Below are 27,950 nucleotides of genomic sequence, written 5' to 3' on the forward strand. Positions count from 1 at the left end.
TTTCTAAAACAGGACCAGGACTGGTGCTCATAAGCAGGAAAGGCATCCTAAGTCTGCTCCTTCCTGACTTTTGCCCTGGAGCAGGAGTGTGGTGAGGCTGGGGGAACTGCAGGTTGGCAGTTATGGATTAGATCAGGACACTGCAAACTTTTTCTGTAAAGGCCCAGATTATATATTTTTTCACTTAGTTATCTTTTTTTTAATATATATAGTTTTGCCTGGCCAGATAATATTTCAGACTTTGAGAGCCATATGTTCTCTTTTTACAACTGCTCAATTCTGCCAGTATTGCAGAATGTTAATCTACTGATGCTGGGTTGTGGTGAAGGAAAGTACAGCGTTCATTGCAGGGTGACAAACAAGGAGGATGGGGAGCTAGTGTTCAAAAGACTCATGTTCCCCAATGGCTTTCAGTGCAACATTAGGGGTGAGGGTCCCATGGTGTGTGATCAGCTCCTGGACATTCTTCTGATTGGTTAGTGGTGAGGTAACTGGGTGAAGTTTCAGGAATCTCAATCATCGAATCTCTGGCTCCAGCCAGTCTATGGTCTAGCATCTGCGGTCAGCAGTTTCCATCTGGTGGGGGTCCTGGTTTCTGTGAAAACAATTTAAGAATGTGCATCAGCAGTGGAAGAGGGCAATGTTTTCTTAGCAGGAGTCAGAGGTTATCAATCACCTTAGGTACTTTCTCCCCCAATTTTATTTGTGGTAAAATACACGTAACAAAATTTTTCATCTTAACCACTTTTAAGTGTACAGTTCAAGGGTATAAATACAATCATAATGTTGTACAACCATCAAAAAAAAAGAATGTGCCTCAGAAGTTTACCTATATCCCTCAAGGAGAAGATAGGAATCCTGTAACTCTTTTTATGGCTAACCTATTGTTTATTATTACTTTTCTTGCTTGACTGATTTTCCATTTTTCGAAACATTAACTGCTAGAGTCTTTTCTTTAGAACTCGGAAAGGCGTAGGAGACTAAAGCTTTTTTCACAAGCAAGAAGCCAAGAACACAGGATCTGTCACTGGACCGCCCCCCACCCCTCACCCCAGGGTCCAGCTCAGTTTCACCGGCTGCTTACTAGCTCTGTATCCTTGGGCCTCTATGGGCCGCAGGCTCTGTGTCACTTTCTAAGATTGCAGTGCGGTTAATAAGAGCTGACGCGTGATTAAGTGCTTTGTAAACGGGACAGAAACAAACCAGTCTTTGCCGAAATTATGGTCACTGCAGCTCCGCCGGTTCTGGTCCAGCATCCGGTGCGCAGGCGCGGGCAGGGCGGTGCGAGCACGACAAGAAGGGCGGGTCGCACAGCGCAGAGCGCGCAGCCGCCGCACATAGGGTCAAAGGCGGCGCTGTCGCCCTGGCGACCATTTCCCAGCTCCGTGGCGCCGCGAGCTAAGCCTTCTTCGGGAGAAATACGGGGCCAAGAAGTTTGGGCCATGTCGGTCGCCGCATCCTTCTCGATGCGCACGTCCTTCCCTGCGGTCGAAGCGTTGCCTGAGACTGAGAAGAACGCTGGGGAGTCTGAGAATACCTATATTCTGCGGCCCATTTTCCAGCAAAGGCGAGTAGCAGACGCGTCGTGGCATGGCCGACCTGCGAGACTGCTGCTTCCTGCAGGCAGAGCTGCCTGATAGCCGGGGCGTCCGGAAGGAACCCGCGGGTGACGGGCGGGGCGGGGCGGGACGGGACGGGAGAGAAGGGCGTGGCTAGGAGGGGCGGGGCGGGGCTAGAGACAGAGGGGCGGGCCGGGGAGGAGTCCGGGTTTTGCTGGGGAACAGGCGGAGGAAGGGACAGGACAGGGGAAGGAGGGACTGGTTGGGAGAGGGTGGGGCGCTGTTCTCCTTGGGCTTCCAGCTGCAGGGGGCAGCAGAGGATCAGACCTGCGGTTGCAGGGTTAACGCGCCGGGAGGTTGTCCCTTAGACAAGCACAGTAGGGATGGTTGACTCTAGGAAATCCAGAATGTGGGCACAGAGGAATTGAGATAGTTGCATGGCAGAAAACAAGTGGTTTGCATCGAATTCCATTCAGCCCTGTTTCGAGGGTTACTGTGTGCATACGTGTGCCAGAAAGCGCTTACTCTTCTTCAGGGCGCGAGACCTGTATGTGTACAATCTTACCCAAGTAGTATCAGGAGGCTTTTGGCCTGCCACCCTAATAGCTTCCCAGAATTAAGGCACAACGTCTCCTGCAGAGGACAGTCAGTTAGGGCTGTAGGATCAATCACTAACTTCATTTTCACAAGATTTAAAAAAATAATTTAAAACATTACTCTCCCTAGCCCTTCCTCTGTTTTTTGAAACTACATTCCTGAATCAAATGCTTGGCAAATACTAGAACCCAGGAACTTTAGTTATAATGTGATAAAAAATTTCATGTCGCAGTTTTCTGGTGGGTAGAAGGGACTTTAAAAAAAATGTGTTCAGTTATCTTGGTAAAAGATTCTAAATACATAGAATGCCATTCACCTGTGTTTGTTGTAAAACAGAACAAGATTAACATCAAATATATGTGATGTAGGAATAGCTCTATGAGATTATTTGTGACTCGTTTGAAGAAAACTTTTAGCATTTTACTGAGAGTGGAAAAGGCTTAAGGGAAGAGCCAGGTATAGTATGTTTGTTAATAGGAAGACCACATTTTGAACAGATCAAATCCTAGAAATTTGTCCATGATTCTAAAGTTCACCTGTGAGAATAAGCAAGCAAGAGACTAAAGAGAATACTGTTAAAAAGAAATAAGGGGCTGCTAGTACTACCAAATATTAAACCACATTATAAGCTTAAAACTTAAAACATTCTGGTAACTTGGCACATGATAGAATATATAGCCCAGGGGCTTCCCTGGTGATCCAGCGGTTAAGACTCTGCGCTCCAAATTCAGGGCACCCGGGTTCCATCCCTGGTCAGGGAACTAGATCCCACATGCCACAACTAAAGATCCCATACACAGCAACAAAGATCCCATGCGCCACAACTAAGACCCCGCACAGCCAAATTAAATAAATAAATATTTAAAAATATATATATAGCCCAGATGAAGGAACCTAGTGTTGTAATATGTAATAAATACAACTAAAATGCTAATAGTATTGTTAGGGTGGTGAAATGAGGGGAGACTTTTTTTTCTCTGTCATTTATTCAGCAATTAATTTCTTCAAAAAACATTGTCTACTATGTGCTGGATAGTGTTCTAGGAATGGGGATATAACAGTGAACAAAACAGATAAAAATCTCTGCTCTTTGGAGCTTGTGCTCTAGCTGGGTAGAGAGACAACAAACAAGATAAATGCCTAAGTGAACCATATAGTGTATCAGATAATAATAAGTACCGGGAAGGGAGATATAAAGTGGTAAGAAGGTGGTTTGAAGTTTTAGAGAGGGTGGCTAGGGAAAGTGACTTTTGAATAAAGACTTGAAAGGAAGGAAGGAGCTAAGCATATAAGGAGAGGAATTGAACTTCAGGCAGAGGTTAACAGCAACTGCAGAAGCACTGAGGTTTCCATGCCTGGTGTGGTCAAAGAACATAGGGAAGGCCAGTGTGGCCTGAATGGAGAGAACTAGGGGCAAAGTAGTAGAAAACAAAGTCAGAGAGTTTGGTAGGGTAGATTATATGGGACCTTGCAAGTAACAGAATGTTGCTTTTACTCTGAGTGAGGGGGGAAATATTTGGGGTATTTTGAACGGAGGAGTGTCATGATCTGACACGTATTTAATAGCACCAGTCTAGTTGCTATGTTGAGAACAGGATTTAGGGGCAAAGGCAGGCACAGAGAGACTTGTTAGGAGGCCATTGTAATCCAGGAAAGAAGTAATGGTAGCTTGGAGCAAGGTGGTGGTAGTGGGGTGGTGAGTGTGATTGAATTTTAGATTATTTTGAAGGTAGAACTAGTAAGATTTGCTCATGAATGGGATGAGGGCTGTGAGAGAGAAAGGCAACCAAACTGACACCAGGGTTTTTGGCTTGAGCAGCTGGAAGAATGGAGTTACCATTGACTGAGATGAGGACCTTGTTTTGGGGAGAGGAGATGATCAGAAGCTCAGTGTTGGATGTATTAAATTTAAGTTGCCTACTAGACATCTGGATGGAATATGGGTGGGAATATGTCGTCTTAAGTTCAAGGGAGAGGCTGGAAATACAGGTTTGCACTATGACTTGTTTTCTTAATTTGTTTTTATTACTTTTATAATAAAAAATATGAAAAAGAAGGATTAAATGGTTGTAATGACAAAAAACTGGGGGAAGTTAAGCTATGAAGGTAAATTAGGGTTTTGGAATTACCAACTGGATGTTTCAAACTGTTTCATTTAGGTTCAGACCCTCTGTGGTTAAAGACTGTATCCATGCTGTGCTCAAGGAGGAACTGGCAAATGCTGAATACTCTCCAGAAGAAATGCCTCAGCTCACAAAACGTTTATCAGAAAATATTAAAGACAAATTAAAAGGTAATAGTGGTGGTAATTGGAAACGACTTGTTCCCTTCAAACATCCAATTTTACTCATTTGTCTCCTTCTTTATTTTTAAATAAGGGATGTAACTGTGGATTCTATTAAACACAAATTTTTCTTCACTGTCTAGTCATCTCAGTTATTTGGTAACTTTACTCATGTAGGTTTTTGTAGTTGGTGGGAAAGAGCAAAGGTGTGAAACACCTAGTTGTACCGAACTACTATCCAAGAATTCCCAGTATGCAGAAAGACCAGAAAATACAGGGGCTCCTTTCCCCCATAATTTTTGGTTGTTTTTTCTACCAAGATATCAAGTCCTCAGCCTCCCATCAGTACCCTCACAGTCTGACCTCAGTGCATCTCTCCTGCCAAATCCTTAACTACTTGCCCTACTCAACACTCCACTCCTGCTTCACTCTACATCTGCAGAGCAGATCTTGTGCTTTTCCTCCCTGTTCTTTGTCTTTCTACCTCTCTCAGTCTCTTTTGTTAATAGTGTTATACAATCTGAAAAGTCCTTTCTATCTACCCTTTAAAATTTTTTTTAAATTAAATTTTATTTTTTTGGCTGCACCACGCGGCTTGCGGGATCTCAGTTCCCCAACCAGGGATTCAACCTGGGCCACGTCAGTGAAAGCCCGGAATCCTAACCACTAGGCCACCAGAGAACTCCCTATTTACTCTTTTTTAAAGATTTTTTTTGGAGGGAAGAAATGTTGTTGTAATCATAATAAATTTTCATTGTAATAAACCTGGACAATACACATAAAGTGTTTTCTTTAATGATATAAAAGCCTGTTATCCATGGTAGTTACTATTTAATACTTTGATGTATTTTCTTATTTGTATTAATATGTTTTAATTTTTAGAAATAAAAAATATAGAAAAATACTAAGAAAAAAATAGCAATTCTATTTCCATCATCCAAATTAACTGTTAGTATATTAGCATTTTTGTTTTCAGATTTTTAATGAAATTCACTATTAAATTATTGTAAAAAAAATACATGCTTGTTATAAAAAAATAGTGTAGAAAAATAATTAAAATTAGAAAAATCACTCCCAATGCCCCCACCTAAGAAGAATCATTAATATTATGTGACCATCATACCAGTCCTCTTTTCTATGTATATATACAAATACTTTAAAAACAATGGTATACTATTTCCCATAGTGTTATAGCATTCATTCTTATTTAAATGGAATGATCGCCCACTATTTAGTCCTTTCACCATGCTATTTCCATTGCTGAGTTCTTTTTTCTGGTTCAATTCTTTTTTTTGCGGTACACAGACCTCTCACTGCTGTGGCCTCTCCCGTTGCGGAGCACAGGCTCCGGACGCGCAGGCCCAGCGGCCATAGCTCACGGGCCCAGCCGCTCCGCAGCATGCGGGATCCTCCCGGACCGGGGCACGAACCCGCGTCCCCTGCATCGGCAGGCGGACTCTCAACCACTGCGCCACCAGGGAAGCCCTCTGGTTCAATTCTTACCTGATGAGATTTTATAGTAAGTTTTTTCAGGAAGGGCTCAGAAATGCTGTATTCCCTGGATTCTTTCATGTTTGAGAATGCCTTTAAACGAGAATATATTTTGGATGAATATAATATTTTGATTTAATTATTTTTTGAGAATTTTATGGATGTTGCTTCACTGTCTTCTTGCATTAAATGTTACTGTGGAGAAATCTGAGGCCAGTCTGACATTCTCTGCAGAAAGAATCCTGTCCCTAACCTTGATGCTCAGTAGTTTTTTTAGGGTGTGGCTTGGTATTGAGCATTTTATGTCTGTTAATCTGTGGATTTTATTTTTTCCATATCAAGGAAATTTTCTTGTATCTCTGAGTACATTTCTGGTTCCATTTGTTAGATTATCTTTTTTAGGACACCAAATATTGATGTGTTGAATCATCTTTGTCTTCCACATCTATTATCTTTGCTGTAATCTCTTCCTTTTTCTTTGACATATACTGTGATCACCTTGTCAGTATTTGTTTTCATTTGTGTCTGTCTTGTCTCTTGCCATTAAAAAAAAATTGTTTATTTATTTATTTTTTGGCTGCATTGGGTCTTTGTTGCTGTGCGTGGGTTTTTCTCTAGTTGCAGCTCTTGTTGCGGAGCATGGGTTCTAGGCGTGTGGGCTTCAGTAGTTGTGGCTTGTGAGATCTAGAGCATAGGCTCAGTAATTGTGGCGCACGGGCTTAGTTGCTCTGTGGCATGTGGAAACTTCCGGGACCAGGTCTTGAACCCATGTCCCCTGCTTTGGCAGGTGGATTCTTAACCACTGTGCCACCAGGGAAGCCCCTCTCTTGCCATTTTTAATTGATTAGTTCTGCACTGATATCATGTGAGTATTCAGTTTGTTTCCTAGGCCTATAATCTCCCCTTTCATCTTTTTGTCATTTTGTAATCTGATTGAGTTCTTATTTTACTGAATTTGAGGGCTTATGTTTTTCTATATTATGAATCAGTTGTGAGGAATTTCTCTTTGCTCCTTGATTTATATTATCTCCTAGGTTGAGTTTTTTGGTCTTTTAAGCAGTACGTTTCTTTCTTGTTATTCTTTGGTTTGTTTTTGCTGTTGTACCTCTACATATTGCCATTCAATTTCTTGTAATTTTGTTCTGATGTGGTGTGGGTGATTTTTTTTTTTTTTACTCTCCTCCCACTGTATCTAAGACTATTTTATTTTATTAAATATTTTTTTATTGAAGTGTAATTGATTTACACTGTTGTGGCAATCTCTGATGTACAGCAAAGTGACTCAGTTATACACATAGAGACATACTTTTTAAATACTATTTTCCATTATGGTTTATCACAGGATATTGAATATAGTTCCCTGTGCTATACAGTAGGACCTTGTTGTTTACCCATTCTATATATAATAGTTTGCATCTACCAGCCCCAAATTCCCAGTCCATCCCTCTCCCTCCCTCCCTGCCCCTTGGCAACCACAAGTTGGTTCTCTATGTCTGTGAGTCTCTTTCTGTTTTGTAGATAGGTTCATTTGCGCCATATTTTAGATTCCACGTATAAGTGATATTATATGGTATTTCCCTTTCTCTTTCTTTTATTTTTTAAAAGGGAATTCCTTTATTTTTATTATTTATTTATTTATTTATGGCTGTGTTGGGTCTTCATTTCTGTGTGAGGGCTTTCTCTAGTTGCGGCAAGCAGGGGCCACTCTTCATCGCGGTGCGCGGGCCTCTCACTGTCACAGCCTCTCGTTGCGGAGCACAGTCTCCAGACGCGCAGGCTCAGTAGTTGTGGCGCATGGGCTTAGTTGCTCCGCGGCATGTGGAATCTTCCCAGACCAGGGCTCGAACCCGTGTCCCCTGCATTGGCAGGCAGATTCTTAACCACTGCACCACCAGGGAAGCCCCCCTTTCTCTTTCTGACTCACTTCACCTACTATGATAATTTCTAGTTGCATCCATGTTGCTGTAAATGGCATTATTTCGTTCTTTTTCATGGCTGAGTAGTATTCCATTGTATATATGTACCACATCTTCTTTATACATTCATCTGTTGATGGACATTTAGGTTGTTTCCATGTTTTGGCTATTGTGAACAGTGCTGCTATGAACATGGGGTGCATGTATCTTTTTGAATTATAGTTTTGTCCAGATATATCCCCAGGAGTGGGGTTGCTGGATCACATAGTAGTTCTATTTTTAGTTTTCTGAGGAACCTCCATACTGTTTTCCATAGTGGCTGTACCACCTTACATTCCCACCAACAGTGTAGGAGGGTTTCCCTCTCTCCACACCCTCTCCAACATTGTTATTTGTAGACTTTTTAATGATGGCCATTCTGACGGGTGTGAGGTGGTACCCCACTGTAGCTTTGACTTGTGTTTCTCTAATAATTAGTGATGTTGAACATCTTTTCATGTGCCTACTGGCCATCTGTATGTCTGTATTAAGGTCTTCTGCACATTTTTCAATTGGGTTATTTGGTTTTTTGTTGTTGAGTTGTATGAGCTGTTTGTATATTTTGGAGATTAAGCCCTAGTCTGTCACATCATTTGCAAATATTTTCTCCCATTTTGTATGTTTCCTTTCATTTTTTTATGGTTTCCTTTGCTATGCAACAGCTTGTAAGTTTGATTAGCTCCCATTTGTTTATTTTTGTTTTTATTTCTATTGCCTTGGGAGACTGACCTAAGAAAACATTGGTATGATTTTTGTCGGAGAGTGTTTTGCCTATCCTCTCTTCTAGGAGTTTTATGGTGTCTAAGACTATTTTATTTTCCCTTCAGAACTGTTTTAAGTGATGGGCACATAATATTCTAGCCACATTTCTAAAGGATGGGTATGAGAAAAGGGGGAAGAGGAATGGGTAGAGAAAGGAGGAAGCGCAGATGAGCTGTGTGCACTGTTTTTTAAAAATAACTTGGGCTCTGTCTCCTTCTGAGATTTTATTAAGTATACTGCATTAGGGTTCATGTCCCACAATGGAAGGGTTCCTATAAGTGTTCAGATTGTTTGCCTAATTTACTGTATAATCCTGGAGCTTTTACTTTCATCAAAAAGAGTTGGCTCTGGGACTTCCCTGGTGGTACAGTGGTTAGGAATCTGCCTGACAATGCAGGGGACACGGGTTTGAGCCCTGGTCTGGGAAGTTCCCACATGCTGCAGAGCAACTAAGCCCGTGCACCACAACTACTGATCCTGCGCTCTAGAGCCCGCGACCCACAACTACTGAAGCCCACGAGCCTAGAGCCCGTGCTCCACAACAAGAGAAGCCACCACAGTGAGAAACCCCCACACCACAACAAATAGTAGCCCACACTCACCACAACTAGAGAAATGCCGTGCACAGCAGTGAAGACCCAACGCAGCCAAAAATAAATAAATAAAATAAATAAATTCATATATATAAAAAAAGAAATAAGACTAAATTAAGAGAAAGATTTTTTTTTTTTACAGGGACAAGAAAGTAGAGTTTATTGGTGGGCATGGGTAGGGAGGGGGCAGCGCCAAGGTTCTTACGAGTGTAGGGCCTGCCATTTGTCCAGGGGGCCACGATTAGGGATGTACTTGACCCCATAGCCATCTGGGATGAGCCACTTTTCTGCCACCATGTTTTCAAATTCATCTGCATTAAACTTAGTAAATCCCCACTTCTTGGAAATGTGGATCTTCTGACGGCCAGGGAACTTGAACTTGGCCCTGCGGAGGGCCTCAATCACATGCTCCTTGTTCTGCAGCTTGGTGCGAATGGACATTATGACCTGGCCAATGTGGACCCTGGCCACTGTGCCCTGGGGCTTTCCAAAGGCACCACGCAAACCTGTCTGGAGCCTATCAGCTCCAGCACAGGACAACATCTTATTTTTTTAAAAAAGGGGTTGGCTCTGTCTCAACTTTGCCTGTTTCACTTTTTTTTTTCTTCACTGTTTCCCCTATTCCTTGGTCAGAAAGGAGGGAAGATAAAGATGCCCATTCAGTTGTCTGTCTCCCAGATTTGGTGTTGGGGAGGATTTTGCTGTTTTAGCAGTATAGTCTTTGGGGAAGCAGCTGAGTTGTCCTAGGCCATGCCAGTATTCTCCAGAATCTTATGGTTTATTTTCTATCTTACTGAACAGCTTGCGGTTTTCTAAAGATCCCATGCTCTATGTCTTTGCATATGCCACCCCCCTCCACAGAATGGAGAAACATTGTCCATCTGGTAAATTCTCACTCGTCTTTCAGGACTCAGCTCACTTATCGCATCCTCCAAGAAGTCTTTTCTGGTCATCCCTTCCTCATTGCCCAGTCAAAGGGAGGAGCCATCCAGCTCTGTGCTCCTAATGTACCTTATACATGCCTCTCTTTGAATTATTACTCTACTGAATTTTCATTTTATTTTCCATGTTTGCCTTCCCAACTGCTATGAGTTCTTTAAGGCAAGAAGAGCATCTTATTTATCTCTGAATCTTGAGGGCCTAGCTCATTACCTGACTTAGAGTAGGGGAGAAAGGAAGGAAGCTAAGACCTACTGAGATACTACTATGGAAGAGAAATGGGTAGAGACAGGAGGCAACTTGTCTCATCTAACCTCACAACACCCGCAGGAGGAAGGTAATGATATTCCCATTTAACAGTTGAGGGAGATTTAAACTGAAAAGTTAAATAACTCGTCTAAAGTTACACAGTTACTAAGCTTATGGTTAGAATTTGTCCTCAAGTCTGACTCCCAAGCTTATAATCATACTTAGTCAGTGCTTGTAGACTGAATGCTTATGTTCATTTCTAGGCAAATTTGCCTTCATTAAGTAATTTTACCATATGTTTGCTTATAGATAACTTTCTTATTTTTTCTTTCCAGAAATGGGATTTGACCGATATAAAATGGTGGTGCAAGTCGTGATTGGAGAACAAAGAGGGGAAGGTGTATTGTGAGTAGTTGATTTTTCCTTCTTGTTTTTATTTTTATATATTTCTTTTTTTTTTTTTGCGGTACGCGGGCCTCTCACTGTTGTGGCCTCTCCCGTTGCGGAGCACAGGCTCCGGACGGGCAGGCTCAGCGCGCCGGCCCAGCAGCTCCACGGCATGTGGGATCTTCCCAGACCGGGGCACGAACCCATGTCCCTTGCATCGGCAGGCGGATTCTCAACCACTGCGCCACCAGGGAAGCCCTATATATTTCTTATTGGGTGTTCATCTTCTCGACAATCCAGTAAGATAGTGTCTTTGCAAGAGTGAGAGGAATGGACGGTATAATAAAATGCAGCTGTGAACTGAAGGGATCCTGGTACTGAGCATTGAGGTTGACAGTCTGGGTGAGCTCCATGGGGTAACTCACTTTTCATAGTATCTGTAGGCTAGTACGTCTTTCAGGATTGATGTATATATGCTCCCAAAGAGAGTGTAGAATTATGTATATATGTATCCTCCCATATGCCTTGTTGCCTGGTTTTTGGTCCTACTATTCTCCTAAATTAATATCTTTAAAGTTGTCTGAGTGACAGTTTTCATAGCTATTGTTATTGGCCTGGGCTTCTGTTTTTTACAATTCATTCTGTTTTTTTTGGCCCCAATGTCATGATGTCACTTGCGTAACTTGTTTCTCTTCTGTTGTTCTAACTGATTATTCTCTCCTAAACTGGTTCCTCTTTCTCCCCTACATCCCCAGCTGTGAGCTTTCTTCAAGGCTCAGTTCTTATTCTTCTGCTCTTCTGTGTGCTTTTTCAATGAGCTCATTCATTCTCATTACCTCAAACCATCATTTCTGTGTTGGCAAGTTCAAAATCTGTATTTCCTGTCTTTTCCTGTGCCCAAGTGTTACTCTCTTGTTTCCCTGTGTAAACAGTGCCTAGTCCAGTATTTTATAAGAAAGTATGAAAATATTTGCTGGATGAATAAAAAAAAATACCTTATAGATACTATCACTGAGAATTTTCACTGTAGAATGTTAGCTTGGGAAGAGAATGCAGATTCTTTCCGGTGTCCAGTCCCCTTATTTTATGATGACACTTATGAGGTTCAGCATGATTGGCCCAGAATTCTAGATCTGGCTGGTGTCAGGCTCACTAATAGAGCCCAGGCTTCTGACTCCTCGCACAGTACTCTTCACCGTGGTGCCCTCTACCATTCGGTCAAAAGGCTTCAGTAGAGTTCTTCACCACAGAGAAACTAAGAAATACTTTACTATTCTGTCATCTCAGAGTCAACGTGTTCAAATAGAGTTGCATATTTCTTTTCCCTTCCTCTCCTCAAATAAGCCTCTCATTTTCATTTCTCTGTCTCCTGCCTTATTACCAAGATTCCATTGACTCAGGCTTAAAAGCGTGGAACTCTCTTTTATCTTATGTAGCTCTCTCATTGCACGCACTGTAACCTGGATGCCAGGGTTGCTTAGCAGCCCCTTATCAAACACTTCCAGACTCTGATCTCTGTCCTCTGCAATTCACACAGCAGACCAGTCTCCCAGAAGTACACTCTCACCTCCTTTTCTTAAACTCTATAGAGTTTATTTCAAATCCTGTATAGTATAAACTCCTCAAACTTGTCCTGACTGACTTTGTTAAATGTAATCAGGTTAAACTCTAAAGCATGGCATATAAGGCCTTCCCCACTTCCTTTTAAAACTTTTTTCATCTAAAATTTTAGGCATATGAAAAAGTACAGCGACTAAGGAACTCCCATATGTCTATTACTTATCTTTAAGGTTATTAACACACACCCATGTTGTTTCATTTATACCTCCATCTACTCTCCCTGACCCCATCAGATTATCTTCAAGCAAGTTCTAGTCAGCATATCATTTAATCCGTAAATACAACAGTATATATCTCTAAAATATAAGGGCCCTTTTCAACATAATAAAATATCACATGTAAATATTGAAAATCCTTAATATTATAAAACATTCAGTTAGCTTTTAATTATTCCCAGTTGTCTCATATATACATGTGCATGTATGTATATGTGTGTTTTTGTGCATGTGTATGTGTATTTTTTTACAGTTTGTTCAAGTCAGGATACAAAGTCCACACATTGCATTTGGTTGATATGTCTCTTAAATTTCTTTTAGTCTGCCATTTTGCTTCTTCTCTTCCCCCCCCCCCCTTTTTTTAAGCCATTCATTTATTTTTTGAGGAAATTGGGTTGTTTGTCTTGTAGAGTTTCCTACATTCTGGTATTTGAGGATTGTATCCCCATGGTATTGTTTAGTACATCTTCTGGCTCCTGTATTTCTTGTAAATAAGTAGTTAGATCTAGTCTTAATCACTGATAGATTTGAGTTTGGGGCAAGAATAGTACATAGGTGCTTAGTATACATTCTATTGCATCTTATCAGGAGGCACAAAAATGTCTGGCTGTTCCTATTTTTATTGTTAAGATTGATCATGGAGTTCAGATGTTGTTAGATAGATCCATCTATTATAAAGTTCCCTATCAGCTTTACCGTTAATGATTTTAGCATCTGTCTTAGATCCATTATTCATCACAGGTTATAAGATAGTGATCTTCTATCATTGTTCTTTATTTATTAGCTGGAATTCTTCTATTAAGAATGACTTTTTTTCTTTCATTTGTTTCATTACAATGAGATACAGTTTGTATAAGAAAGGAGGGACAGGGCTTCCCTGGTGGCGCAGTGGTTGAGAGTCCGCCTGCTGATTCAGGGGACACCGGTTCGTGCCCCGGTCTGGGAAGATCCCACATGCCGCGGAGAGGCTGGGCCTGTGAGCCATGGCCGCTGAGCCTGCGCGTCCGGAGCCTGCGCGTCCGGAGCCTGTGCTCCTCAACGGGAGAGGCCACAACAGTGAGAGGCCCACGTACCGCAAAAAAAAAGAAAGGAGGGATAAATTTACCTATTTTTCTGAGTAATGAATTGGTTCCCTAGTATCCTCCCAGGGTTACCAATGAGTTTTTTTTCTATCCATGAACCCATGGTTTTAAATATATGTGATGTGTTTAAATCAATTGCAGTTAGTATCTTCACTGAAGCTCAAATTGTCCCATCTTTGGCCATTGGTAGCTTCTTCTTCCCCTCCCCTCCCTTCCCTTCCCTTTCCTTCCTTCCCTTCCTTCATTCCTTTTTTTTTTTGAAAAAACACAGCCGCTTTATTTCTCTTCTCAAAACACACCAGATAGGAGTCCAAGCCTGGTGAGGTTCTTCACTGCTGTCAAGGATATAGGCCTTCCTGTCTTGTTCTGCTGTGTCCTCATCTGCATGGTTGAAGACGTCTCAATACTACATTTATTTACATTCCTTAAGGGAGAGAGATAGAAGGAAAGCGTATATGCCTTTCCATTTTCAGTACTTTAAGGATGTGATTACATTGTCTTCTGATTTCAGTTGGTTCTGTTGAGAAATCAGCTCTAAGTCTTATCATTGTTCCTTTGGAGGTGATGTGTCTTTTTTCCTAGCCACTTTTAAATATTTTTCTCATTGCCTTTTTACTGTGATGATATATGGTTTTCTTTGTATTTATTCCACTTGGGGTTCTCAGGGCCTTTTGAATTTGTGGGCTCTTGAATCTGTTTTGTATTAGATTGGGAAAAGTCTTAACCATTATCTTTGTTTCTTTTTATTATTATTATTATTATTTTTATTTTTATTTTTGTGGTATGCGGGCCTCTCACTGTTGTGGCCTCTCCCCTTGCGGGGCACAGGCTCCGAATGCGCAGGCCCAGCGGCCATGGCTCACGGGCCCAGCCACTCCGCGGCACGTGGGATCTTCCCGGACCGGGGCACGAACCCGTGTCCCCTGCATCGGCAGGCGGACTCTCAACCACTGCGCCACCAGGGAAGCCCTGTTTCTTTTTTTTAAATAAATCTTTTAGAATAAGTTAGATTTACAGAAAAGTTGCAGAGATAGTACAGAGAGTTCTTAAATACTTCACATCCAGTTTCTTCTATTATTAACATCTTCTATTAGTTTGGTACATTTGTCACAATTAATGAACCAATATTCATGCATTATTATTAACTAAAGTTCACTTTATTTGGATTTCTTTAGTTTTCACCTAATGTCCCTTTTCTGTTCTAGGATCCTATCTAGGATACCACATTACATGTCTCTTTAGTCTTCTCTTGGCTATGACAGTTTCTCAGACATTCCTTGGTTTTGATGACCTTGACAGTTTTGAGAAGTATTGGTTAGGTATTTTGTAGAATATGCCTCAAATGGGATTTGTCTGCTCATGATTAGTTTGGGATTATAGGTTTTGGGGAGGAAGATCACAGAGGTAAAGTGCTGTTCTCATTATATCATTTCAGGGTACATACTGTCAACATTACATATTACTGTTGATGTTAACCTTGATCCCTGCCTGAGTAGTATCTGTCAAGTTTTTCACTATAAAGTTACTCTTTCTTCCCCTTTCCATACTGTACTTTTCACAAAGAAATCACTATGTGCAGCCCACACTTAAGGAGCAAGGAGTTATGCTCCACCTCCTTGAGGGCAGAGTGTCTACATAAATTACTTGGAGTTTTTCAACATAAGAGATTTGTCTGTTCTCTCTCATTTATTTATTTATTCAGTCACTTATTTATTTCAGTATGGACTATGGATTTTTATAATTTGAATTATAATCCAGTACTACTTTATTTATTTTGTTGCTCAAATTGTTCCAGCTTTGGCCATTGAGAGCTCTTTCAGCTGACTCCTGGATCCCTTTCACATACCCTACTGTTGTGGGTTTTTTGAGCACAACCTTATTTACTGGCACTATAAGATGCCCCACCTTATCCATTCCCTGCCCCAGCCCTAGAATCAGCCATTGCTCTAAGGAGCCTTGGTTCATTGTATGGCAGAATGGCATTAGAAACTAAGATCTGGGTGCTATATATATGGCTATTATCTTTTAAAATATTACCTGTGCTTCATTTGCTCTCTGCTATCCTTTATGGACTTCAATAACAAGTATTTAGATCTTTTTACTGTAATTTATGATGTCATTTTCTGAATTTTTGTTTTTTCTCTCTGTGCTTCAGTTTGGATATTTTTCTATTGACCTGTCCTTCAGTTCGCTAATCCTCTTACCATTGGGTCTAATCTGCTATTAAACCCACCAACTGAATTCCTAATTTGTTATTATATTTTTCAGGTCTAGAATTCCCATTTAATTCTTTTTTCATAAAATTTTTTTGTATATTCTAATTGTATAGTGAAATTCTTTATTTTTTATCTATGTTCTCCATCTTCCCTCTTTCCTCCTTTTTTTGCATTTTGGTCATAACAGTTCTTACCCTAGTATCTGGATCACATGTGAGTCTGTTTCCTTTGATTATTTTTTTGTCTTGTTAATCTTTCATATGGCTCTGTCTCTTGGCATGCCTAGTTTGAGTCCTGGACATTGTGTTAAAAAAAAAACTGTAAAACTTCCAGATAATATTATTTTCCTCCAGAGAAGTTTAACCCTTTCCTTTGTAATTCAGGTAGAATATGGGCTACTTACTGTAATCCAATCAGATACTGAGCTGAGTTGAGGTTGGGTTGCTGATTTGATAAGTCTCTCTCTATCTTTAGCTTACCTTTCTCTCTTGAACGTAGCCCTTCAGATCTTTCATCCAAGAACCTGGAGTGTTCACTGGAACCCCAGCCTCAGCAGGTACTGACTTTTAGTCCTTTCCTCAGCATTAAACTATTCTTCATTTCAGAGGCTTTTTTAAAAAATGAATTAGTTTCCTTAAAAAGCAAAAATGTATTATTTTACAGTTCTGGAGATCATAAATTCAGAATGGGTTTCGTTGAGCTAAAATCAAGGTGTTGGCAGGACTGTATTCCTTCTGGAGGCTCTGGGGGAGAGTCCATTCCCTTGCCTGTTCCATCTTCTAGAGGCCACCTGCATTCCTCAGCTCATAAACCCTTCCTCCATCTTCAAAGCCAATAGCATTGCATCTTCAAATATCTCTTGATTCTGACCCTCCTGCCTCCCTCTTTCTTTTATAAGGACCCTTGTGATTACATTGAGCCCACCTGGATAATCTCCCTATCTCAAGATCCTTAGTTATACATCTGTAAAACCATTTTTGCCATGTAATATAACATATTCACAGGTTCTGGGGTTTAGGACATAGACATATTTGGTGGGGGGCCATTATTTTGCCTACCACACATAGCTTTTTAGATTCCTGCTTATGCAGTTTCAGAATTCAGCACATGTCTTGAGAGGAAATCTACTGTGTGACCGGCTCAGTTCTACTCTCTCCTTTTTCACGTAGATCTTGGTCCCTCAAGCCTCCAATTTTATCCCCCCTGGCCCTGCAAGACTGCCAACAGTCCTGCTGGTTTCTTTTTCCCTCAGTAATTGGTCCTCTACCTGGGCAAAGCCCAGGCTCTCAGCCTCTAGCTCTGTGCCCAGAGCTGGCAAATGCCCCAGGGAGAACTTTGCTTCAGAATATCAACTTACCTCATGTGGTTCACCCTTCTCTGGAATTTTGGCTCCCCTAGTCCTGTTTGCTTAAGCAGCTGTCTGATTCATTTTATTCGGTTTTTCTAATTGACTTGGTGGGAGCATTAGCCTGCTACAAAATGTTCCATCATATTTCTTCTAAGTCTTTTGACATAACTTTATCAATATAAATATATATACACATATGTGTAAAAAATATATATATACATAAATGTGTGTATGTATATATTTAAATATAACATTCTTTTTAAAAAATATTTATTTATTTATTTGGTTCATTGGGTCTTCATTCATGGCAGGTGGCCTCCTTAGTTGTGGCGTGCGAACTCTTAGTTGCAGCATGCATGTGGGATCTAGTTCCCTGACCAGGGATCAAACCCAGGCCCCCTGCATTGGGAGTGCAGAGTCTTAACCACTGTGCCACCAGGGAAGTGCCTATAAAATTCTTTTTGATATAGCCCAGGGTTTTGATATGACCCAAGTGTCCCAGGTTTATCTTGTACATTTACAGCCATGGCCCTAGAATTGGCCATTTCTCCAAGGAACTGTGGTTCCTTTTATTGGGAAATTGTGTAAAGAGACCACAATTTGAAAGCAAAGCTTGTGATTTATTTATTTATTTTAAACATCTTTATTGGAGTATAATTGCTTTACAATGGTGTGTTAGTTTCTGCTTTACAACAAAGTGAATCTGTTATACATATACATACGTTCCCATATCTCTTCCCTCTTGTGTCTCCCTCCCTCCCACCCTCCCTATCCCACCCCTCTAGGTGGTCACAAACCACCTAGCTGATCTCCCTGTACCATGCAGCTGCTTCCCACTAGCTATCCATTCTATGTTTGGTAGTGTATATATGTCCATGCCACTCTCTCACTTCGTCCCAGCTTACCCTTCCCCCTTCCCATATCCTCAAGGCCATGCTCTAATATGTCTGTGTTTTATTCCTGTCCTACCCCTAGTCTCTTCATGACATTTTTTTTCTTAGATTCCATATATATGTGTTAGCATATGGTATTTGTTTTTCTCCTTCTGATTTACTTCACTCTGTATGACAGACACCAGGTCCATCCGCCTCACTACATATAACTCAGTTTCATTTCTTTTTATGGCTGAGTAATATTCCATTGTATATATGTGCCACATCTTCTTTATCCATTCATCTCTTGATGGACACTTAGGTTGCTTCCATGTCCTGGCTATTGTAAATAGAGCTGCAATGAACATTTTGGTACATGACTCTTTTTGAATTATGGTTTTCTCAGGGTATATGCCCAGTAGTGGGATTGCTGGGTCATATGGTAGTTCTATTGGTAGTTTTTTAAGGAACGTCCATACTGTTCTCCATAGTGGCTGTATCAATTTACATTCCCACCAACAGTGTAAGAGTGTTCCCTTTTCTCCACACCCTCTCCAGCATTTATTGTTTCTAGAGTTTTTGATGATGGCCAGTCTGACCGATGTGAGATGATATCTCATTGTAGTTTTGATTTGCATTTCTCTAATGATTAATGATGCTGAACATTCTTTCATGTGTTTGTTGGCAATCTGTATATCTTCTTTGGAGAAATGTCTATTTAGTTCTTCTGCCCATTTTTGGATTGGGTTGTTTGTTTTTTTGTCATTGAGCTGCATGAGTTGCTTATAAATTTTGGAGATTAATCCTTTGTCACTTGCTTCATTTGCAACTATTTTCTCCCATTCTGAGGGTTTTCTTTTTGTCTTGTTTATGGTATCCTTTGCTGTGCAAAAGCTCTTAAGTTTCATTAGGTCCCATTTGTTTATTTTTGTTTTTATTTCCATTTCTCTAGGGGGTGGGTCAAAAAGGATCTTGCTGTGATTTATGTCGTAGAGTGTTCTGCCTATGTTTTCCTCTAAGAGTTTGATAGTGTCTGGCCTTACATTTAGGTCTTTAACTCATTTTGAGTTTATTTTTGTGTGTGGTGTTAGGGAGTGTTCTAATCTCATACTTTTACATGTACCTGTCTAGTTTTCCCAGCACCACTTATTGAAGAGGCTATCTTTTCTCCACTGTATATTCTTGTCTCCTTTATCAAAGATAAGGTGACCATATGTGTGTGGGTTTTTCTCTGGGCTTTCTATCCTGTTCCATTGATCTATATTTCTGTTTTTGTGCCAGTACCATACTGTCTTGATTACTGTAGCTTTGTAGTATAGTCTGAAGTCAGGGAGCCTGATTCCTCCAGCTCCATTTTTCATTCTCAAGATTGCTTTGGCTATTCGGGGTCTTTTGTGTTTCCATACTAATTGTGAAAATTTTTGTTCTAGTTCTGTAAAAAATGCCAGTGGTAGTTTGATAGGGATTGCATTGAATCTGTAGATTGCTTTGGGTAGTAGAGTCATTTTCACAATGTTGAGTCTTCCAATCCAAGAACATGGTATATCTCTCCATCTATTTGTATCATCTTTAATTTCTTTCATCAGTGTCTTATAATTTTCTAAATACAGGTCTTTTGTCTCCTTAGGTAGGTTTATTCCTAGATATTTTATTCTTTTTGTTGCAATGGTAAATGGGAGTGTTTTCTTAATTTCACTCTCAGATTTTTCATCATTAGTGTATAAGAATGCCAGAGATTTCTGTGCATAATTTTGTATCCTGCTACTTTACCAAATTCATTGATTAGCTCTAGCAGTTTTCTGGTAGCACCTCTAGGATTCTCTGTGTATAGTAACATGTCATCTGCAACCAGTGACAGCTTTACTTCTTTTTTTCTGATTTGGATTCCTTTTATTTCTTTTTCTTCTCTGATTGCTGTGGCTAGAACTTCCAAAACTAGGTTGAATAAGAGTGGTGAGAGTGGGCAACCTTGTCTTGTTCCTGATCTTAGTGGGAATGGTTTCAATTTTTCACCATTGAGGACGATGTTGGCTGTGGGTTTGTCATATATGGCCTTTATTATGTTGAGGAAAGTTCCCTCTATGCCTACTTTTTGCAGGGTTTTTATCATAAATGGGTGTTGAATTTTGTCAAAAGCTTTCTCTGCATCTATTGAGATGATCATATGGTTTTTCTCCTTCAGTTTGTTGATATGGTGTATCACATTGATTGATTTGCATATATTGAAGAATCCTTGCATTCCTGGAATAAACCCCACTTGATCATGGTGTATGATCCTTTTAATGTGCTGTTGGATTCTGTTTGCTAGTATTTTGTTGAGGATAGTTGCATCTATGTTCATCAGTGATATTGGCCTGTAGTTTTCTTTCTTTGTGACATCTTTGTCTGGTTTTGGTATCAGGGTGATGGTGGCCTCATAGAATGAGTTTGGGAGTGTTCCTCCCTCTGCTATCTTTTGGAAGAGTTTGAGAAGGATAGGTGTTAGCTCTTCTCTAAATGTTTGATAGAATTAACTTGTGAAGCCATCTGGTCCTGGACTTTTGTTTGTTGGAAGATTTTTAATCACTGTTTCAATTTCAGTGCTTGTGATTGGTCCGTTCACATTTTCTATTTCTTCCTGGTTCAGTCTCGGCAGGTTGTGCATTTCTAAGAATTTGTCCATTTCTTCCAGGTTGTCCATTTTATTGACATAGAGTTGTCTGTAGTAATCTCTCATAATCTTTCATTTTTCTGCAGTGTCTTTTTCATTTCTAATTCTATTGACTTGAGTCTTCTTCCTTTTTTTCTTGATGAGTCTGGCTAATGGTTTATCAATTTTGTTTATCTTCTCAAAGAATCAGCTTTTAGTTTTATTGATCTTTGCTATCGTTTCCTTCATTTCTTTTTCTTTTATTTCTGATCTGATCTTTATGATTTCTTTCCTTCTGCTAAATTTGGTTTTTTTAAATCTTCTTTCTCTAATTGCTTTAGGTGCAAGGTTAGGTTGTTTATTTGAGATGTTTCCTGTTTCTTAAGGTAGGATTGTATTGCTATAAACTTCCCTCTTAGAACTGCTTTTTGCTGCATCCCATAGGTTTTCGGTCGTCGTGTCTCCATTGTCATTTGTTTCTAAGTATTTTTTGATTTCCTCTTTGATTTCTTCAGTGGTCACTTCGTTATTAAGTAGTGTATTGTTTAGCCTCCATGTGTTTGTATTTTTTACAGATCTTTTCCTGTAATTGATATCTAGTCTCATAGTGTTGTGGTCGGAAAAGATACTTGATACGATTTCAATTTTCTTAAATTTACCAAGGCTAGATTTGTGACCCAAGATATGATCTATCCTGGAGAATGTTCCATGGGCACTTGAGAAAAATGTGAATTCTGTTGTTTTTGGATGGAATGTCCTATAAATATCAATTAAATCCATCTTGTTTAATGTATCATTTAAAACTTGTGTTTCCTTATTTATTTTCATTTTGGATGATCTGCCCATTGGTGCAAGTGGGGTGTTAAAGTCCCCTACTATGATTGTGTTACTGTCGATTTCCCTTTTTATGGCTATTACTATTTGCGTTATGTATTGAGGTGCTCCTATGTTGGGTGCATAAAGATTGTGTTTTATGCATCTTTGTATCATTTGCACCTAGCACTTTGCTCATATATAATACTCAACAAATACTTATTAAATACGTTTTTATATTCATGCTTTCACTTGTTTCTGCTCAGCTTAAGCACTACTTCCTTCATGAAATCCTCTTTGGCTTTTTCTCCTCTCTAAATTCTCTTAAATTCTTTAGCACTTCTACAGATTAAATTCAACTATTGTGCAACTTGGATTTGAAGGCTTGATCTAGATAGACATTATAATCCCTTTTAATCCTAATAACCTATACATCAGCACCAACAATACATTATCTTATTCTTTTGGTGTGTATTAATTTTTTTTCACCTATTTAAGCTGAGAATTGTTTGAGGACAAACCGGATTTTATTCTTTCTGGACGAATGGTACTTGCTAAATAAATACTTGTTGATTGATCAGTTAAGTAGATTAATTCTATTTCATACTGTTACAGTTTGGAAATAGGTGGAACTTTTTTGATTTAAGAATGTGTGAAATATTAGGCTGGGGGGAGCTCTTCTATGTAAAACTGAAGAAAAAAAAGTCTTTTAAAATTAAACCAATATAGCATGGTGTATATATACCTTTCTCTACAGACTTGAGGCTGAACCACCTAGATTCAAAGCCAAGCTTTGTCACTTACTATATAAATGACCTTGGACAAGTTTACTTAATTTCTCTGACTCTCAGCTACCATGTTTATTAAATGGATATAATAATAATGCCTATCTCATAGGATTGATTTAATACATGTAAAGCTCTTAGACCAGTGGGGCACAAAGTAAATGCTCAATAAATGTTAATGATAAATCATATATATACATTTAATTTAAAAAATTTTAAATTACTTTTTAAACTTAACATTATATTGTGAACATCTTTTCATGTTCTTAAAGGTTTTTTTTTTTTTTTTTTTGTAAAAAATACCTTTAATGGCTGCATAGAATTTCATTGCTAAGAAATACCTTAATTTTGTTTACCAATCCAATACTTCTGGGTATTTAAGTTGTTTCCCCTTTTAAATAGGCTTTTATTTTTACTGACATTTTTTCTTATCCAAGAACTGAGGAGAAGAGAATGGCTAATTTTAGAATTTAGAGGTAGTATAGCATCCTCTAGAGATAATACTGGATTTAGAATTAGTTAGAAGATTGAATTCTAGTTCAGAGTTTGCCCCTTTCTTTTCTGTGACTCTATAAAATGATCAGGTTGGACTAAATAATTTGTTGGGTCCTTTCCAGACTTACCTTCTCATATTATTGTGCAGGAATTGAGCCCATTTTAGCCATAAGTCTTAGGTATTATTTCCTCTAAAAGTCATACATAGATATTTTACCTGAAATAATCTATAACAGAGCTTCCCACTCAGACTACCAGTGACTTAAGCCATCAGGCCATCAGGCAGCCATCAGAGTCTGAGGCTGCTAGACCCCTGGGCTGGTCACCTCCAGCTGCAAGCAGCCTTATCTATGACTCCAGTCCCTTCTAGTTTACCCAGTATACTCTGCTGTACAAATATGATTTTCTGTATGTCATCTCATTCTGTGAAAAGGTTTGGAAGCACTGATGTATAAGAATGTATCAAGGAAAACTTTTGCTTGTGGCAGATATATATAGTTCAGGTCCTTGTTATATTGTTGATAATTCTCTATTCTTTGACTTTTTAGCATGGCTGCTCGCTGTTTCTGGGATGCTGATGCTGACAACTGTACTCATGATGTTTTCATGAATGTAAGCCTATTTGGAACCCTTTTTTTCCTTTCTTAAGGTCACGTGGGCATTCCAAATCAAATCACTTACTATTTGTTAAGATGTGAGGACACTTTATTTATTTATTTATTTTGGCCGTGCCACACGGCGTGTGGGATCTTAGTTCCCCAACCAGGGATTGAACCCGTGCCTCCTGCAGTGGACCTCCAGGGAAGTCCCTGAGGACACTTTAGTTTTAGACATTTGTCTGAGACTTCTGGATAAGATGATTTTACTGTTCGTTTGTGTTATTAAAGCAGAAACCTAGAGTGCTGCTTATAGGCAAGGATACTTTAGGATGTAACTCTTCACAAGTTTGAATGTGGAAATCGCATATTATTTATTTGGTGCTAATAGACATATAGCAGTTTGCTAAGCTGCAAAGAAATTTGGGTGGTAGGGATTCATTCCATGAGCAAAGGTGATTTTTCTTTCAGTAATAAAATTAATTACTTTATCTTAAAGCTATTTCTCAAAACTAAAGTAAAGAGGAATTTTTAAAAAGAGGTTTCATTTAAATATTGGTATGTTATTGACATGAATGTCATGTATTTTAATCATATGTTGTTATTTTATACTTGCTTCCAGAAATATTCCCATCTTCTATCCAAATGCTCCCAGGTTGTTAATTAGTAGAGTCAGAATTAAAGTACAGTAGAGTAGAAAAGAACTAGGTTGGGTGAATTAGGAGAGAGGTTCCATTTTTAGCTCTGTAACTTTCTAATTAAATGACTTTAGGTAAGTCATTGAACTTTTCTGTGGTTGTATCAGTAACACTAGGAAGCTGTACTAGATTTTCGTAAAGACTAGCTGTGGCTGCCTAAGAATAATTTGAGGAACTTGTTTAAAATACAGATGCCAAGACTCTGTTCAATAGATTCTGATCAAACAAGCCAGGGGTTGGATCAGTGAATCTGAATTTTTAAAAAAGTTCTCCACATGATTATACTTACTGCCAGGTATGGAAGCTGCTTGTGTAGATGATCTTAAGGTACCTTTTAGCTCTAAAATTATATGGTCCTACCAAAGTTTTATTTTATGTGCAACTGCCCTAGGGATCAAAGGCTGAACAGTGGGAAGTACTATGTAAATCTTCATTTATCAGGATAAATAAAGGATAAATAAAGGATAAATAAAGCTCAGGTGGTGGTTTTTCCTGCTTTTTGGAGTTAAAACTGCATATTTCTCTGAGTCCTTATATAATACAGTTCATTCATTCAACAAATAATTCTGAGCTCCTATTATGGGCCAGCTTCTGTAGTGGCCTTATATATATTTTAAAATAAATTTATTTATATATTTATTTATTTATTGTATTTTTGGCTGCATTGGGTCTTCGTTGCTGTGCGCGGGCTTTTTCTAGTTGCGGTGAGAAGGGGCTACTCTTCGTTGCGGTGCATGGGCCTCTCATTGTGGTGGCTTCTCTTGTGGAGCACGGACTCTAGGCGTGCGGGCTTCAGTAGTTGTGGCTGCTTTAAAGATTATCAGGATCAGTTTTTAGAATACAGGATTAGTTGGGGTGCTGTCTAAAAATAATTTTTGAAAGCCTGGTCTAGGTTGCTGACTTAGTCTACTGTATCTTTAGTTCAGTTTGTTGAGTGTTTATTTAGGCTTAATTTTTTAGAACTTAAAGTACTTTATTTAGGAGAAGATCCCAGGAAGGACCAATAGAAGATGAGGAAATGAGAGAGGGGAGAGAAAAGCATATACTATTGAGCTGATAATTGCTGTGGATAACCAGGGCTCAGTCCTGATGGAGAATTCTGGGTGGCATTGTAAGAACAGTGCCAGTCAAAGTGGGGTCCACAGACCAGTGCCAGTCTATGAACTGTTTGCTATAGGTCCTCAACAAGATAAGTACATAAATTATGTGTAAGGGTTTAGAAACGCTCATGGAATCTGACAAAGTAATTTTATGTTCATTGAATCTAATAAGTTTTAGTTATATTTGTATGTTTCTTTTTTCATTTCATTTTCTTAGTTATTAATTTCTATTGTATTTTATGAAAGTATCAGTTCATAAGGGATTGGCAATTAAAACAAACAAAAAAATAGGTCCCTCACCACAGATAGCACTGTTTGAGAACACAGCTCAGAGTAATCCCATCCAAGAAGCCAGGGAACTGGGCTAACCACAGAATTTGCTTTTGGTTAATAATCGGGTACTTGAACTCATATTTTCTCCCATCATTGCCAGGCTGGAGGTGAGGTTGGTGAGTTAGGAGTTGCTGAGGCAGGTGGAACTCCTGTACTAAGTACCTAAAAAGTGTTTTAACAAATTTAACTAGGATCTGGAGCACATTCTGAGATTCTGAGTTAAAAGATGGGCAAATGAATTTTATCAATTAAGAACAAACAACCAGATATCATTTGTCCTTATCCAGAATTTATGACAGGGTGCTGTATTTTCGTTGTCTGTGAAACTGTAATATCCTTTGGTTGGGTAATGCATTTACTCCAAGAAACTCAAAGCATTTTAATTATATTATTTCTTTGATAAACCAGGAAAAACAGGAATACTTGTTTTATGAATAAACATTACATAAAGTACATTAGTTTGCATTTTATTTCTTCATTCAAAAATATAATTCTTTACTCATCCTACCCTTTTAGCAAGCAATTTTGTAGCTACCCCAAGGCAAACAAATTTATAGTTATACTCTGGAAAACCTGTTTCTTAAAGAAGGGAAACAGTCTTCATGATTGAAAATTGGCAAAGATCTGAGATGTTAATTTCACGTCCACACGTCTGTGCTGCCTTTAGTCTTTCATTAGTACTAACATTCTGGATTTGTGTGTTTGTTTTCTGTTTTGTTTGTTTTTTTAGGACAGTTTATTCTGTGTTGTAGCAGCATTTGGCTGTTTCTACTATTGAATCTTTGAAAGCTGGAAAAAAGATATGACCATGAAGAAATATGAAGTTTTTTATATTGTTAAATATCTTGACAAAATAAAGTTGGCAGTTTGGCAACTGAGTCTGTTGAGTTTAAGGCCTTATATTTTAATGTTTTGATTTCTTTATAACATGTTATTACATTTGGAAGGTAGAGAAAAATGTAGGGAAAATTCATAATTCAATTGTTCAAACATAACCAGTGGTGTTTTTGTTTTTGCAGAGTTAAAAAAAATCATGTATATAATTTTGTAACCTGATTTTTCACTTCTCATAATATCATGTGCAATTTTTTTGCCATTTTATTTGATTGCAATTTTCACTAACATACTTTAATAGTTATACTTATTCCATTAGGTTATACACCATTGGTTATTTTTGCCATGTCCTTATTGAGGGACTGATTATTTCTAATTTTTCACTATTATAAATAACACTGAGATCAGTTTATTTGTGCATAAAGTTTTTTATCCTACTTTTATTTTGGAAATGAGGAATATCAAATAATATATTATTAATCAAACATAACTACAGTGAATTTCCATATAGGAAATATTAATATCACCTTATAGCAATTATAGGAAAAGAGCTTAAGGAAATTGGAAAACTCCAGTTTCTTTTTTTTTTTTTTTTTTTTTTTTGGTGGTACGCGGGCCTCTCACTGCTGTGGCCTCTCCCGTTGCGGAGCACAGGCTCCAGACGCGCAGGCTCAGCCGCCGTGGCTCACGGGCCCAGCCGCTCCGCGGCATGTGGGATCTTCCCGGACCGGGGCACGAACCCGTGTCCCCTGCATCGGCAGGCGGATCCTCAACCACTGCGCCACCAGGGAAGCCCGGCAAACTCCAGTTTCTTAAAGATAGTTTTGTCGAAAAAGGTTGGAGTTTACTCTCCACATGTCAAGATGCTCCTTAGGTCAATATGCAGTGTCCTAATATCCTCTCAGATGGTTTCAACCTAATCATTGCCAAGACGCCATCATGGACAGAGTTGTCTACAGACCATCAAGCTGGTGAGGGTTACCAGGTTCTGGGTAGGACAGGCTCTTGCAGTTACCGTGCATACACATGCACATGGAGTTCAGGTAGGACACCAGCTGCTCCATCAACTACAACGTGAAAGGCCCTGTATGGAGGGTGATGTGATCATACTGTTGGAATCAGAGCAAGAGGCTCAGAGACTACGTTGATCCTGCTGAGCCCTGGATGTCTGGGTCAAGCACTTAGCCCATGTTTAGGATCAAACTTGTTTCAAGAAGCAGATCTGAATAACTCTGTAAATCATTCTTCATGGTGAATTATTGGAAGCATTTCCTTTAAGATCAAGAAAAAGGGAAGGATGTCCTCTCTCACCACTTACACTCCATATAGTGCTGACGTGCAAAGTTCCAAACAGTCTCCTTTTTTTTTGCTCTGAACGTGAATATCATTCCTGGAAATGCAAACTGGCATCCGTTCACTGACCATGCAGAGGCACTGGATCTTTCTAAGCCTAGGAGTCAAGTTTTGGAAACCTACTAGTGCTGGAGGGTCTCCTGCA

The 27,950-nt window shown here is 39.3% G+C and overlaps 1 protein-coding gene across 2 annotated transcripts; it reads left to right on the forward strand.

Annotated features, from left to right (window-relative positions):
- The first annotated feature begins 1,327 nt into the window (after positions 1–1,327).
- Positions 1,328–26,495, forward strand: DYNLT2B (dynein light chain Tctex-type 2B). 2 transcript variants are annotated; one of them, XM_067034323.1, is made up of 6 exons: positions 1,348–1,567; positions 4,316–4,449; positions 10,765–10,834; positions 16,448–16,505; positions 23,440–23,503; positions 26,349–26,495. In XM_067034323.1, the coding sequence occupies exons 1-5, from the start codon at positions 1,443–1,445 to the stop codon at positions 23,467–23,469; spliced, it is 417 nt and encodes a 138-aa protein (XP_066890424.1). In that variant the 5' UTR covers positions 1,348–1,442; the 3' UTR covers positions 23,470–23,503; positions 26,349–26,495. The 2 variants fall into 2 exon arrangements, with proteins under 2 accessions (XP_058921229.2, XP_066890424.1); XM_059065246.2 differs by lacking the exon at positions 16,448–16,505 and having other exon boundaries at positions 1,328–1,567.
- The last annotated feature ends 1,455 nt before the right edge of the window (positions 26,496–27,950 follow it).

Source organism: Kogia breviceps, chromosome 5 (assembly GCF_026419965.1).
Source record: "Kogia breviceps isolate mKogBre1 chromosome 5, mKogBre1 haplotype 1, whole genome shotgun sequence".
NCBI lineage: Eukaryota > Metazoa > Chordata > Mammalia > Artiodactyla > Physeteridae > Kogia > Kogia breviceps.